The sequence below is a fragment of the Aythya marila genome (assembly GCF_965140915.1).
Source record: "Aythya marila genome assembly, chromosome: 2".
Taxonomy (NCBI): Eukaryota; Metazoa; Chordata; class Aves; order Anseriformes; family Anatidae; genus Aythya; species Aythya marila.
In genome coordinates, this window is record NC_139043.1 from 136,630,231 (window position 1) to 136,645,509 (window position 15,279).

At 34.6% G+C, this 15,279-nt stretch overlaps 1 protein-coding gene across 26 annotated transcripts in view; it reads left to right on the plus strand.

Moving 5' to 3' along the window:
- RIMS2 (regulating synaptic membrane exocytosis 2) overlaps positions 1-15,279 on the plus strand; it is a gene marked incomplete at its 5' end in the record, with an annotated part of 447,679 nt that overhangs the window by 351,768 nt on the left and 80,632 nt on the right. For 5 of the 26 annotated variants that reach the window (XM_082754461.1, XM_082754481.1, XM_082754472.1 and 2 more), the window contains 2 exons: positions 4,406-4,441; positions 9,068-9,168. The exons of 18 other annotated variants lie outside the window; for them this stretch is intronic. In XM_082754461.1, the coding sequence (XP_082610587.1) occupies positions 4,406-4,441; positions 9,068-9,168 (137 nt within the window). The remainder of the gene's footprint in view (positions 1-4,405; positions 4,442-9,067; positions 9,169-15,279) is intronic. 3 more of the 26 variants (XM_082754484.1, XM_082754465.1, XM_082754482.1) reach the window with 2 other exon arrangements.

Below are 15,279 nucleotides of genomic sequence, written 5' to 3' on the forward strand. Positions count from 1 at the left end.
AAATAACATTGTTAACATGGTTTAAGCATTGTGATAAAAATTTTTTTAATTGGTGAGAAATATCCCATGGGTTTCAGTCTTTGTTTAGTAATATCAGGTTTGAAGCCAAGAATTTAAAAAAAAAAAAAAAAGAAAAAAAAGACAACAAAACCATGAAGCAAGGCTCAAATAGAAAACAGGAATGCAAAGGCATGTTCCCCCACTAGGAATCTGGCTAAGTGGAATGGTCTTCATTCTAACATTCCCTTTTAAGGACAGTAATTGACATCTCAATCTCATTCAAACAGTAATATAAAAACACTTTAAAACCCAAGCTTTTTGTATTTATTTATTTATTTTTTTCATCTTTCACATTTCTGGAGCTGTCAGCTGTATTCTTTTCATTCAGACCGTGATGTGGATCCCAGACTTCTTGGAAAGGCCCTGTTTGTCACAACAATAGGTTTTGTATAATTGCCACACCTTGGACATACAGCCCTGAAGTGAAGTTCAGGAGCCATTTACATCAGGCATCCATTAGGTAGTTGTATTTTTCACACTGTAGACAGCCAGATTAACAAAGTTTAGGGCTAATTTCTTAAAGGTAGAATTGAAATTGAATGGCTCTGGAAATAGAGGAAATGTAATCCTTTGATTGAAAGACCTTTAACTGACAAATTCTGATGTTCAAAGTAAATAACATTTTGATTTTCCATTTAGGAGACATTCTGTTTTCCTTTGCCTGTTCTGATAAGAATAGTGTTTCAGAGATTTGTCTCAGTATAAAAATGATGTTCCTGTAGTTTCATAAAGAACTTTCCAAGCGAAATATTTTCTATCAAGTAAGATAGAAGTCATGCTAGCATTTTGAAAAGTACTTATGTAAAGTTACGGTCCTGCTTATAAATTTGACTTTTCTAAATAAAATATTATTTATTAATTCCCACTGCTTTGAAAAGTCAGACTCATTTTTATCAAAGCACTAAAGAAGCTACTTTAACAACTCTATAAATGTAATTGCTATATTACATATTGCTGATTTTATCTTGTGTCAGCAAATATGAAAAGTAGAAACATAAAACATTTTTAATATTATTGTTGTTGTTGTCCTATCTGATGCCTAAATTCAAAGACAAACAAGGCTGCTTCAGTATGCTCTAATAAGAGTCACATCCTCCAGTTTTGGAAGCTGTGATTACTTTAATTCAAAGAAAGGAAGTCTAGGCTTATTTTAGACTCCAGCCTGAGCTAATGCAAGTCTCTCTGTTCTGGATCCCAGGTTAATGTATTATTCTGAATCAGCCTATTGCGGTGATCCTTGTGCAGCTAAAAATCACTTCAGGAAAGAAATTTCGAGGGAGAACCAGGCTCTAACCTTGAGTTTTGGGCAGTGAGGTGTGAGAGGATGAAGAGGTCCCTGGGAGGGCCTCTGAATCCCAACACCTCCTGGTAGTCTTATGGCTACAGAATCAGGTTACAACGTAAGAAATGTCAGTGATAATTCTAATAGTAATTACCAACTGCAAAGTGGAACAAGGTTTTGAGAGAGGATCTTTCAGTATCTATCCCTCTGTTTCATCTCTGTATTTTTTTTCTGTACTTTCGTATCTCCATATTCTGATTAAGCTGAAAACTGGTATAGTTATTTTCTGTAATGTACAGAGATGTCTCCTTTGTGAAAGGACTGATTTTTTTCCCCAAATTATTTAATTGTGAAAACATTAGCTGTTAAGTTGATATAATTACAGCACATGATAGAGCATATGTATTTAACTTTGTAAATCAAGTTTAATTCAGGTGATAAAGAAAACCATTGAGTAATGTGATGATATTGAAGAGCCATATAAATAGAAATACACAAAGATTTTTAGGATTGATTGTCGACTGTGTCATTTTGTATTATTCACTTTGAGACATTTTTAAATCATCTTATAGTGATTTACTGGTTTTCAGCATTTTCAAAGTTAATAATTAAGGTTATTTTTTATTTATTTTTAAAACTTGAGCACCTAGTAACTGGGGGAACCAAAATCATTGATTACTATAGCATCAACATTCTGAAATTGCTTTGATTTTTTTTTTAAGAGGGAATGATTAAGCTTAAAGTTGCTATGAAGATATTTTTTTTTTTGCTGAGAAGTTGGCCTTGTTTTGTTTGCTCGGTGATGCTGTTCAGTTTTGCTGCTTCTGCCCAAGTGAACTCTTCCTCAATTCCATTTTCTGTTCTTTCTAATACTCCTTCAGACAGCTCTTCACAATACAAATGAAACCTCATTTTGGAGAGTAGGGCCCACTCTTGCTGACCTTTTCTTTAAAAATCTAAAGGATTTATTTGTTGTAGAGATTTGCAATAAATATCACCACATTTCAATTACACTTCTGAAATTCAAAAATCTAATAGAATATCATGCTTGCTGGTACTATAGTATTCTTTTCTGAAAGTCAATTTGGAAATATATTTTTATATACTTTAAATGGAAAGCAAGAACAAGTGAATCTTAGGCAGGTTACAAGTTTCCCATATTTTGACTGTCTTCATTTAAAAATTCATGGTTGAAAAGTCCTGTGGCCCAGAAATACAGAAGAATGGACTTCTAGGCATCTTTAAAAAGGAATTGCACCATATAATATTAGATTTCTGTATTAAGAGTATATTTCAGGCAAAGTAAAGATTTCTTTTCACCATAATTGTGAAATAATTTAGAAGTTTTATCATCCTGTTTGTGTTCAAACTGAAGGTTAGTTTAATGGCTGTTTCTTCGCTTTCATCTATTTTGCATTATGTTGAGTAGTATTGCTATCCAATAGCTTTCTGCTTTAGAAAGCAGTAATATAGTGGGAGACAGTGTTGTATTTACAGCTCTTGTATTGGTGACAGCAACTTAAAAAAAATAATAAAAAGCTTAAAAAGCAAACACAACTCTCAAAGCAATATCCACAACCTGCATAGACAATATTGGCCAGACTAACAAAGGACAAAGCAGAGGAATGCATAGGGTCTTGTTTAAAACCATGCAAAAAATGGGACAGGAAAAGACAGGGAATGGTTGAGGTTTCAAGAACCCAGTTGATATCCACTGATTTCCAAAACTGTACACTTATGACTTGCCATATCTTTTTCCCATTAACTTGCCTTACAGTTCCACTAGGAGTTGCCAGCAGGAAAACCACCTTGATCCCACACAGAATGGGACATAAATGCCAGATCCCATTAAAGTGCAGTGCATTATTTATGTTCTCTGCAGGAACCCATTTTTCTTTCTTACACTTCTACTTAGCCCTGGTATGATTTCTTTTTAAGAATGACTTAGTCCTCTATTTTGATACCCATCTACAAACTGATATTTCTTCAAAATATAACACCTCTGTTTCCCTCTTCAACTGGTAATATCCTGTGTATTGCAAACTCGATAGTAATTTTGTGAGCAACTTTCAATAACCAGTAATTCTGGAAAAATAACTAATTCTAATAATACAAGCTATTTTTGGTTTGTGACTGGGGGGGAAATTGCTCCTTATTTATGGGATTGTATTAATTGAAATTAATATAATTTGGGCCTAAAGTATGAAAAAGAAACAGTCTGCTTAAAAGTTAATGTGTTTCTAATTAAAGTAAATTTCATCTGACTTTAAAAAAAATTTCACATTAATTGCCAAACTTGGATTTCAGAATGCAGTATTTATGTGCTGCCAAACTATTTGATAGGGATCCAATGTATTTTCATTTCTCTGTGGCAGAGGAATGCCCTGAGCCATATATAACCTTTGATATATATTCAGAATATTTGTTGGCATCAGTTATTTGGATTTATGTGCACAAGCTGAGTTCTGAGTATTGATGTTAATGTCTTTTGTGCTTCATAATTTTTTAGCTCTAAGACAAGCTACAGTAATATCATTAGTAAACCTTTTAACCTGTTGAAGCTATGTGAATTGATTAAACTAAGGAAGATTTAAAGCGATTACTGGAAACCATTCTGACACATGCAATTTTTATGCTTGAATCATTAAACTACATATTGTGTGTGTGCTGCATAAAACATACACTACAAAGATTTTTTTACTTTTATTTTTTGTTTCATCATATTCAAGGAAATTGTAAAGTAACTATGTCTGAAACCTGCCTTGCTGTCTTTTGTATTGAGCGTGTTAATGATTCTGGAAGTGCACAAAGTACACATGGGTTTCCTTGAGGACGTCTGTGATAAGGGTGCACAAATGTATGCAGTAGCATGCAGTGTATATGCCTCTGGATGTAGAGCACTATACATGGTTGGTTGACTAAACTCATCAATTTGAATTAATTTGATGGGTTTTATTCTTTTTTCCTTTTAAATGCATGCTTTATTATTATTACTTTTATTATTATTTCTGCATTTTCTCTCTCCCTCTTTTTGTTTTACATATTGCTTTCATTTGTTTGTAGAAGAAAAGAAAGCAGATCCAGAGAATGGGGATACAGGTAGGGTGACATTCAAAACATTTTTGTATTTTTTTTGCCCTTAAATTCTTTGATTTACTATGTTTAAACAAATGTGTTACTGTGGAGCTGGATCACAATATTGATGTATCTATTCTGAAATCACAAAAATACTAGGAAACAAAAACTGAGAAAGGGCTTTCCCAAATGTAATTCCTTCCCTTTCTTAAGGGAGTCAATTTAGAGGGACAAATGGGAGGAAAGAGACCAGGTTTAGCTAAAGAAAGCTCTCATACACCTTAAGACCTGTTTTCTTCTCCCACATCCAGGCATGGAACATGCATGCTGCCTTTTCTCTCTCTGTTACACGTTTCTGACCTCCAACATCTCAGTGTTTCTGTAGTTATTATTTTTCCTCCCTTTGCCTAAGCCATTGGTCTACCCAGATCTTGTATGTCTTTTGTCCATGCCTTTCTAAAAGTAAATCTGTCCTAATACTTTAAGAGGAACTCCTCTCTATTTCTGTACCCCATATTTCCCTTCTACTCTCTGTGTCCCAGCAGCCCTGTTGTGCGGTACTTCACAACTCCTTCTCCAAGTTTACCACTGTCATCTGCATCTATAATAGCTAGAAGAGTTTAATAATTCCCACCAGAGAAGGCAATGAAATGGATGAACACAACTCCCAGCTCTTTTTAGTTCACTTTTTTTCATAAACAGGTTTGTCTTAGGCTAAACTGGGTGTTAAGGCCATTTTTGTAGGCCTGTTTGCCTCTAGATGTGGACCATGGGCCATCAACTGAAGAATCTTAGTCTACAGAAGAGTCAATATTTGTCCTGAACATCCAAGATCAGCCTTTAAGTCCTGGCTGAACTAAACAATTGCTTATTTCCTTGTAAAAATGTGACTCTAAATTGAGGTCAGGGAAAGTTAGGTATCAATCATACCACTGGTTACAATTTTTGTCATTAAAAAAATATCAATTATGATGAAAAGTTTAATGCTCAAGTAGCTGAATCCTATCAAATTTCAAGATCAAACATTAAAATAATGGTTTGCATTTGAAGTTGGGGCAGCGATTCTAGTGCTTGTGATGAGTCCTTGCAGCTCCAAGGACAGGTTGCAGGTTTGCTGCCATAGTTGACCTTACTCTTGGCTGTTGGCAACCTCTGGCATTTTGAGACTATGCTGGCACTGTAATATTGCTGTTTTCCTGCAGCATACTGTATTCTAAAATTAGGGAGAATGGCAGGTATTGAATCGGCAGCTAGAGTTTTGTTAGCCATTTCCCTGTGCTGATGACAACCCCATGGAGCTGACTTCCAGGCCCTCTTGTGTGTTTACATTAGAAAGTTGTTTAAAATAAGCAAAACTCTGAGGTGTTCCCCTCAGTTTAATGATCCCAGTTGCGTTAGGTGAGCACCATCAGGCTTTGTTCTTCCATCAGTCTGTCTTTCTTTTATGGTATTCTTGTGGCTGAAGTTTGCATGTCTCATTGTTTGTGTTGGAGGCACAGCTCTTGTCTAAAAACAAAATTTTGGAAGGAGGTTAAGGCAGAAAAAGTTTACTAATGAAATCACATCTGCCTGGCCAAAACTTGATTGCATGTCCTTTGAAACATGATGGCATGACATGAAAGACATGAAAGTATACCTTAACTAGCTTTAATCTTTCTAGTGCCAATCTCTGTGCAACCCTGAACGTTTGTTGTACTGAGCTCTAGCTAATGACCTGAATAACTCAAGGGCTCAGTCACCTGGTGCTACCAGTGTAAAAGCTGATGCTCCTACATTTTTACTAATATTGATAACAAATATCTACTAACAAGTTAGTTCTGGCTCGCCTACATGCACTTGCTATACAACTCTTGGCTACAGAAAAATCCTTGGTGTAGGACTGATATTGAGGCTTGGTTAACCAAGTCATGTTAGGAGCTGAAGCTTCCTAATACACGGAATTACTGGACTCTGTTGGAAGCACTTTCTGCTTCTGCTAAATCCCCTCCACCTAAATTTTAGTTAAGAACAGATTTGCCAGCAGAACCAGAGATGGTCAATAGCCCTGCATTTGTACCACTTAGTGCAAATGTGACTTAGTGCACTTAGACCACGTGAACAGGACGTGGCCATGACACTCTCAACCTTTCCTGCTCCCATCCAGATCACGGCTGCATCTGGCATTAGTTACATGGAGATAAGCCTGCAGCAGGCATTAGTCTGTGCAGTCTTTCTGCATATCAGCTCCATGCACAGCAGAACCAAAGATGAGCTTGTGCATTATTAACTTCCCACTGCCCTCAGGATTTCCTCTTTTTTTGGTGTGTGACTGAATTCATCTGTTCTTTAAGGACATTTTCAAAAATATATAGTGGGTTAGATTTTCTTGTAACAAGTTTTTATTGGAATTGAGTGATTTTTTTTTTCTAAGCTTTGCTGTGTTTGTTTTTTTTCTTGAGATGAAAATGAGCCACCAACCATGGCACCTCTTGTGCCATGGAGGGCTCCATTTTCAACTGTATTTCAGTGCTTGATTTTGCAGAACACATGCAATTGGATTTGTGGAAACCTACCTTTCAATTTGCCATAGATCACAGATACGGAAAAATGTTTCCACAAGTAATTGTGGAATTTTTAATGCGTGATCAAGAGGTGTTATTTCTTCACTTCTTGTCATTTACTGAAGTTTGGCAGGATGTCTGTGGACAAAGAACAGACGTGATGATTTCATAAGAAAACTTCATAAGAAAAACTTCTGGTGAGAAATTATCTCCTTCATTATGTTACTGAAGAATGACGGGTGGATTTGTAAATCCAATTTCAGCAAAAGGCAATTTATTTCTTTAAGCAAAAGTTAAGAGTATTTTATTCCAAAAATACTAATGTATTATTTCTGTCATTGAAAAAAGAGAAAAGTATCACTTTCCACTTCAGAGTTTCTGTTTTAAAGAGAGAATATCTTTATAGTGCATTTAAAACCAGATCCTTAGAAAAACCACTGCAGCTTAAAGATAAATTGGCAGGTATTGCTGAGGCACTTTTAATAGTTGAGATAAAATGCAATAGGAAAAAGTAGCTATATTTTATTTTAGGAATTTTCACCAGCAACTGTTGTTTTCATTACGTCTCTCCCTATTAAACACCATTTATTCTTTTGCATTCATTTTTATTGATTCACATCTGTCTTGACGGTTTCTCTGAAGTCTCTTCATTCACTTTGACTGTAAGGAGTAAAGATGGAGAGTTGGAATAAGAAAATCAGAAGCCAGAAGATTTATAGATAACTGTAAAATTTAGTGTTCTCAAATTCCTTTTTCCTTTCACCCCATTCCTTCCATATTTTCCATGGTGTAATGCAGGATGTAGCTGGCAGGCTTTTCTAGTAGTGTGTGCAACAGTCATTACTGTTCTACAGAAGGAAAATACAAAACTCAGAGGCCCTGCAAAGGCCCTCTGAAAAGCCTTGCTTTACTATTAGATTGTGACATAGATCTAAGGTTTAGAATTTAAGTCAGATTTATATAATACACTGGAATCTAATATTCCAATCACAGCTCCATAAATACAGGTCCAGATTGTTCAGTGGTTATAATATACAGAAGCTTCCTAAATTCTGGATGGATTCTGATAAACTAATCCTAGGCAACCTTTGTGCTAAAAATACAGGAAGTTTAAGAGAAATGCCAGTCAAAAGGAATGCTTATTGGCATTTAGTGGATAATGACTTATTTTTGATTTATACCATGCTAAAGTGGAAGGGAAGCAAGCCTCTATGTGTAGATGACTATATTTTGCTTGAAAATCTTTTTTTAATTCTGGGCTGTTCTCTTCCTTTCTTTTTTTCTGTTTCTATTTCTCACACTTTCCCTTAAGCTTTGACACTTAATTCCTTATTATTCTGCATAGTAACTTGTGCTGTTACAGTACCAGTTGGCAGAAAACAGATGATGCCTGTGTTGTATAGTAAGCAGCCATCTCGACTGAGACTGATCATGTATTTGGTCTAAGAAGAGTTAATCCTGAAATCATTCTTGAAGTAGCATGTCATTAGAATATGATACAGTGATACCACTGGGTGGCTCTTTATCATATCTTTACACATCTTGAAAATACTTTGAGCAAAATAAATATATGCTTAAATGTAATACAAAGCTTAAATGTAAGCTTTGCCAGCCTGTGGTCATTACTTGATTAGTAATTTGGTACAAAAATGCTGGTATCACACCAAAATAAATGCAGAACCAGAATCCCCACCTAAAATAAACTGGTCAGCTTTGCATTTTATTTATTTATTTATTTATTTTTTAATGAAAGACTTGGTTTCTGTTGAATATTTTTTTGTATTAAAACTCTGTTCTGTAGAAACATTATATTCCATTTGCATTCATTTCTTCCACAATATTGGATTCATTTAAATTGTGCAGATAATTCAGTGCTTATTAAGACTGCTGAAATACTTACTCATCTACAATTTTCCTCCTCTTACAACTTTTGTTTTTGTGCAAAATTGTATCTCAGAAACTAAAATTGTATACACCATAATTTAAGTAAATTGGATTTTATCTCTTTCTGTTAAAAATGCTATGAGTGTAACTTTAAACTTGGAATTGAGGATGACTGTATTTATTTCCTTTTTTTTTTTTTTTTTTTTTTTTTTTTTCAACTTAACAGGTTCAATGGATGTAGAAGAGAGGAATCGCCAAATGAAAATGAGCAAGTACAAACAGGTAGCGGGATCAGATTCCAGGCTGGAACAAGATTATCATTCAAAGGCAAGGGAGTTTTGTTTTGAAAAACAAAAAAAATATGTTAAAGTGAAATACCCAATATCGCTTTTAGAAAACAATTGATGAGTAGTGGGTTGTTTCTTCAGTAAAAGTTTTTTGCGTATCTGTAATAAAATCATTGGAAAAGTGCAGCAAAAACCTTAAGACAGATTGGTTTTGATTACTAAAATTTAGGAAGGATAAGTTAATTAAGAGTGGCAGTGTAATTATCCATTAGAATGAATAGCAGTGCCATGATTTAAAAGCTCAAAGAGAAGGTAAAAAGAGGTTCACTGAGTGACACATGCAATGAGAGTTATTGAAATCTGTCCATAGCTTTCATATAGTTGAACACTGGTCTGTCTTGGTCTACTGAAAACCAAAGTTCATAATGCTACTTAATTTAATAGTGGCAGTTTAGCACTTGGAAAGGTGCTGTATACATCAACACAGGCTTCTACATCAGAAGTGGCCAGATTTGCCAAAAATGTGAATTGTTACATAGTAGTATAGCCCCAAATATATTATCCAAAAATTCCTGCTATCTGGAACAGGGTCATGTCATATACAGTGTGTTAATTAAAATAATCAAGATATTTCCAATTTAAAGTCCTATTATACAAAAATAATTTAGTGTCCTCTAAAAGACTTCATTAATTGAGGTCAGATTATAAGTGAGAAACACGAGACTTCTGACCTATTAAAGCTGTTTGAGGAAGAGAAGTCTGTTTAAGACTTTTATTTCCAGGATGTAGTTCCTTTGCTTACAGGATTAGCAGTTATTGTAAACTGAGCTATTTAATGTTTGAAGGCCAAAAAAAACCCAAATTTATTAAGTAGTATTAGTTTTGCACATCATGTAGACTTATATACTTGATGTAATTCCTTTTGAAAAAATGAGTTTAATTTTTGGGAAAATAGAAGGAGAACTTTTTCAAAGCCCTTGACAAAATGGAGAAAGCTATTAATGGAAATAGAATTGACAAAACAAACAAAAAACCTGTGAAAACGGCTTAAATATTTTAACTTTATAGATGTGCTACATGGTTATTTGCATATTTCCCCTGTATACTTTTCACTGTAGAACACATAAGAATTTTTATTAACATGTAGAAGGGACTTGGAATACTGACATGTCTAGATGCTTGCTATGTGGTGACGTTTATGGCAAAATTATTTTCATGTGTCTATATTGTCTGCTTTGAAAGGTGTTACCTTTTACAGGCGAGCATAATACTGTGAGCAGGCCTTCTTGTGTTATGATTGTATGTACCATAAAAAATGAATTTATGTATTGTATGTATAACCAGATTTATTCTGCTAATTTTCCTGCTCCCTCAGTGCTTGCCTGAAATTTGAGTCAGAAGTAGGACTGGTATAGAGTGTAGAGAATAAATGTGCTCTCATATGAGGGAGCTGAATAGAATATAATTACCTAATGAAGCATTTTCTACCCTTGTTTTTCCATTTCACCCACACCATATTATTGGTCCTCACAATACATCTTTATCTTTTAAATTAAAATTTTAATATTTGGTATTATTGGAATGTATTAAAGAGGAAAAAAATTAATGGAATTCTTTTATGAAAATGGTCGTTTATTTATTGCAAATATCAAACAAATTGTCTCCAGAAATAAACAGTTAATTTACTCTTATGCCAAAGTGTAGTTTCAATATTTGAAAATGAGTTATCTATTCTATCTCTGAACTCATGGAACTAGACACTGAATATTCACTTTAATCATAGAATGGTTTGGATTGGAAGGGACCCTAAAGATCATCTAATTCCAATGTTAATTGAAAATGCATTCTTAAAAATTCTAGTTTTTAAGCTAAATTAGAACTATATCTCTCATTTGCCATATGAGAGATCTGCCTTCATTTTTTCGCTAACACTGCTTCAAATTCTTTAATTAAGCAATTATATCATCTAGAGACAGAAAACGAGTAAGTACAATTTATCTAACTGGTTTCTACAAAAATTCTTCTGGAATCATCAGCTGAAACACATATGTAAGAAGCTGAGTGAAATTTCATGTTCAATATACTAGGCAGTGACTTAGATTTTTTTTAAGACCGTCAGCTGGCACAGCAGGCAGTCAAGTGTGTCATGCCTGAGAAAAAATGTCATTATCTAAGCGTTAAATGACATTCGGGACAGCTAGCAAATATAATTTTATATTTCTGTTGTATGTCTTTCTTTAAATGGAAATAAACAGTAACTGAGTGTTCCTCATAATTACTTTCAGAAAAAACACCCTTCTTTGCTGAGAAAGCAAAAGATTTAACAGCAGAAGTGGGACAATATTAAAATAGTTATCCTCTAATATACCTCTCTGGTTTGGTTCTACCTCTGGAATTCAGTACTGGTAGCTTTTTACACTGATGTGATACATAATCATGCGTTAAGAAGCCTGTGAGAAAAGTTTATTTTGACATGTGCATTCATAAAAGCAGCTAACATAGGAAACTGCCCTTCCTTTTTATGGCTATGTATGACTGATATAAATGCAGATTGCATTTTTACTATTCATATACATGCCTCATCATTTTTTCAAAACTGAGTATTTTGTCTTCCATAGTATTTTGGCAGGTCATACATACAGTGTATAAGAGTTCTCTCCTTACATGCAAAAGTTGTGTTAGTATGGTTTCAGCACAGACATAAGGAAAACAAACAGCATATTTGATTTTAAGAGAAACATATTTACAACTGAGGAGACATGAAAGGAAAAATAGTGGGGGTGTAAAGGAATAAGCAAAAGTATTCTTGGTGTTAGAACAACTAGTTATTTCTAAATTTTGAATGCTAGTAGAATTGTATAGGAATAGATAGTAAAGTCTGAATATCAATGCTGGTAGCATTGAAAGCTGACATGCAGGAAAACCTGAGTTCTGGTTACACAAAAAGAAAGCACAGGAGTACAAGTGCATTCCACCAGAGAAAAAGAAAAATAGCCATCGGCCATACTGTGACTCTGCAACACTAGCCTGATGTATATAATGTTCCTCAAGAATATTTCTAGGGCTAGTTTATTCTTTTGGATGAAAACTAAGCTTCCCAGTTCTTAAATGTTCAAGCAAGATGATGCACTGTGAAGAGAGAAGGCCAAGATCAGAGACCAGAGCTCAGAGAAGCTGAGTGAGTAGTGTGCTAGATTCTCTCTGGTCTCATTTGATTGAGATGGTTTTTGAAGATGTTTCCCGAATTCTCTCTTAAATCTCTGCATTTCTTCTTGTATGGTGCTGCTGCCATTAGCTCTCCTGTCAAGCAGATCGATAGGTGGTGCTATCATTGGTAAATCCTTCCCCTGGCTGACAAATGAAGGGAAGAGGGTGGGAGGAGTCCTGCTGCTCCTTTCTCCTTGCTGCCACAGCTAGGACATGGCCAGTGGGTTGACTGGGAAGAGTGGGCGAAAAGACAGAAAATACTTCCTAGACATGTTTGCAATCAACATGAACTCAGTGTAGCTCAAGAGAGAACTCCATCAACTGAGGTCCTATTAGCCCCTCCAAAAGGGTCTGAGTGATTAAAACTGTTGCGTGCTAGACTCAATGAGGCTCCTTATATCGGAGTCAGAATAGGGAAAAATGGTTGTTTTATTTAGAACCACTTGTAAAACAGAGGCTGGTAACTAGATGACACATATAATCTCAAAGTATCATGAGGTTCATTTTACTTGTTTTATTAGGAGGAAATAATATACTTACAATATGCCTACATATAATAATAATATGACTACAAAAAGGCATAGAGAAATCCTTTTATATAATATTAGTGATACATTAATTAGGGATATAATAGAGCAACAAAGTTGGGTTAAAAGTGGTAAAAAACAAGATAAAATTGGAAATTTTAACAGAACTGTTGAAGAGATTACTTAGCCAAATGTAGAAAAGAATGCATCAAATAGAACAGTAATACAGAACACTGACGAGAAATTTCCAACTTCAGCTTTAATGATTCATATTGATGACAAGACTGAAATTTTCTACATCATCAGCTGTATGTAATGCCATAGTTGCTGCTCTCAACAATCAAAATTCAAGATTTAGATTTGCCAGATACTGTACATCATAAATGTATGAGCATAACTCTTTCTGTGTCTAGTGTAGCAAACTAGTAGTACTAGTTTGTACTAGTTTGTCAGTACTAGTAGTACTGACAGAGTAGCACACTTCTTTTTGGTATTCTAAAGCCTTAGCAAGACCAGGATAAATTAACCAATGGAAAAGAAGACTTCAGCATGTGTTCATTTGACTAGTGTAGATGCAGGTGGATGCCCTTGAAGCATGTAAGTGCTGAAAAGTTGCAGTTCTTCAGGCTGAGCCATTTTGATTCAGCAATGAATTGAGTACCTCCTCATGATCTACCTGGGTGCAAGAATGTGCAAAAGATAAGTGCGCAGCTCTCCAAGAGCTGCCTTTTTCGCTCTGAAACCTGCAGTAAGTAGTTTTGGCAGTGGTACAGCTGCTCGTGGTATCCTTTGACCTGTGTTGATAGAAACATTTGTTATAATAGTGTTTTGGGGTTGTATTGTGAACAATTATGAATACACATCTTTGGTACTAGAGTTGTTTCTTGCAACTTCTCTTGTTAAGGAAGTAAATCTGACATATTCAAGTATATTGAATAAAAATGGAAGCTAGGTTAGATATCGATATTCCATGAAAACAGCGTAGAAATGGAATGCTGTTTCACATAGATTCCTTTTTAATGTACTAGTTTAATTTTTAAAATATTAGTTACCTGGATAAAACTTGAAAAGATGAAACATAATTAGAATGGAGCTATGCTGAAAAATAATTAAGAAAGGAATAATTAATATTAATAATACCACACAGTTATTCTATGCAATTACTTTCTGTAAGATTACCGTAAAGCTACAAACGTAGACAGTATAATTTGATAGACTTATGATGGAAATAGCTGTGCACAGTTTTATTGGGTCCCCTTGTCTTTCCCTTCCTCACCTCCACACCAAGCAGCTTTTTGCCCCAGGATGTAAACCAAACCCAAACACCAGCTATGCTAAGAAAGGATTTTCCATGTGAGAAGCCTGTTTATTTATTCCCTGTCCCGTGGCTCTTCCAATGGGCTAGTCAGTAATTGTATTTTTGGACAGAAACCTAGACAACTAAACTAGCCATCTGGTCTGAAAGCAAAGGTCCTGTTGATCAGCCATGCTCGTTTGTGATCTGTGAGGACTTCTACTACTAAATAGGAGAGATAATCTCTATGGCTCAAAGTGCTGATAGGATTTATACTTTCAGTCAAGAATTTTATTATATTTTTAATATAAGAAGTTAACGGAATAAACTGCTGATGTTGCAGTCCTAGTTCCTGTAAATACAGGATTTAAAGTTTAATTACGCAACTTAAAAATGCAGCTAGGTGAAATAAAAATCCTAGATTTGAACTGCTTGCACATAGTAATGTGAAAAACATCTCTTATTTCACTCATATTTTCATTGCAATCCTATATTTTGCTGATGGGTTAAAAGTGATTTAGCAACTTTGAGTATAGATGTGGATGTAATTTCGAGTATTTTCTTCTTTAGTTAATGATATCCAGACTCTGAGAAACGATTTCTGTTTCATAGTGCTTCATAGCTGTCATGTTTCTTCTTAATTTAATTCAAGCTCTTGCTTAATTTGTTTTCATTTTGTTGCTTTTCTAATTTATTTTTGAATCTTGAATATCTGTGTTACCAGCAGAGATTTAGGGTAGTCTGAAAAGTTATACGATGGTTAACACAAATACTGCATTCAGATACCGTGATGAAGGCTGACAAAAATTGACTGATACTGACTTGCTTATCTGTCTGCAGGTTCTTTGTATTGTCAGCCATTTTCTTAGTTTTTGTGTAAGCTTATGTTGCTAATAGTATATCTAGAAAGCATTATAAAATGAACTTAACGTATCCTGTAATGTTAGAATGAGTCTCAAAGAGAAAAAATGAGTCCTTAAAGTAAAAAAAAAAAATAAAATCATCAGTCTAATTTGGTCCTGCGTATTCATTAGTTGTTAGAATTGATTGTAAAAACAAAGGGGGTTCAATAGCAGAAAATTTTTCTGATTTAAAAATCAAACCCAAAATGCTCAATGTAGCA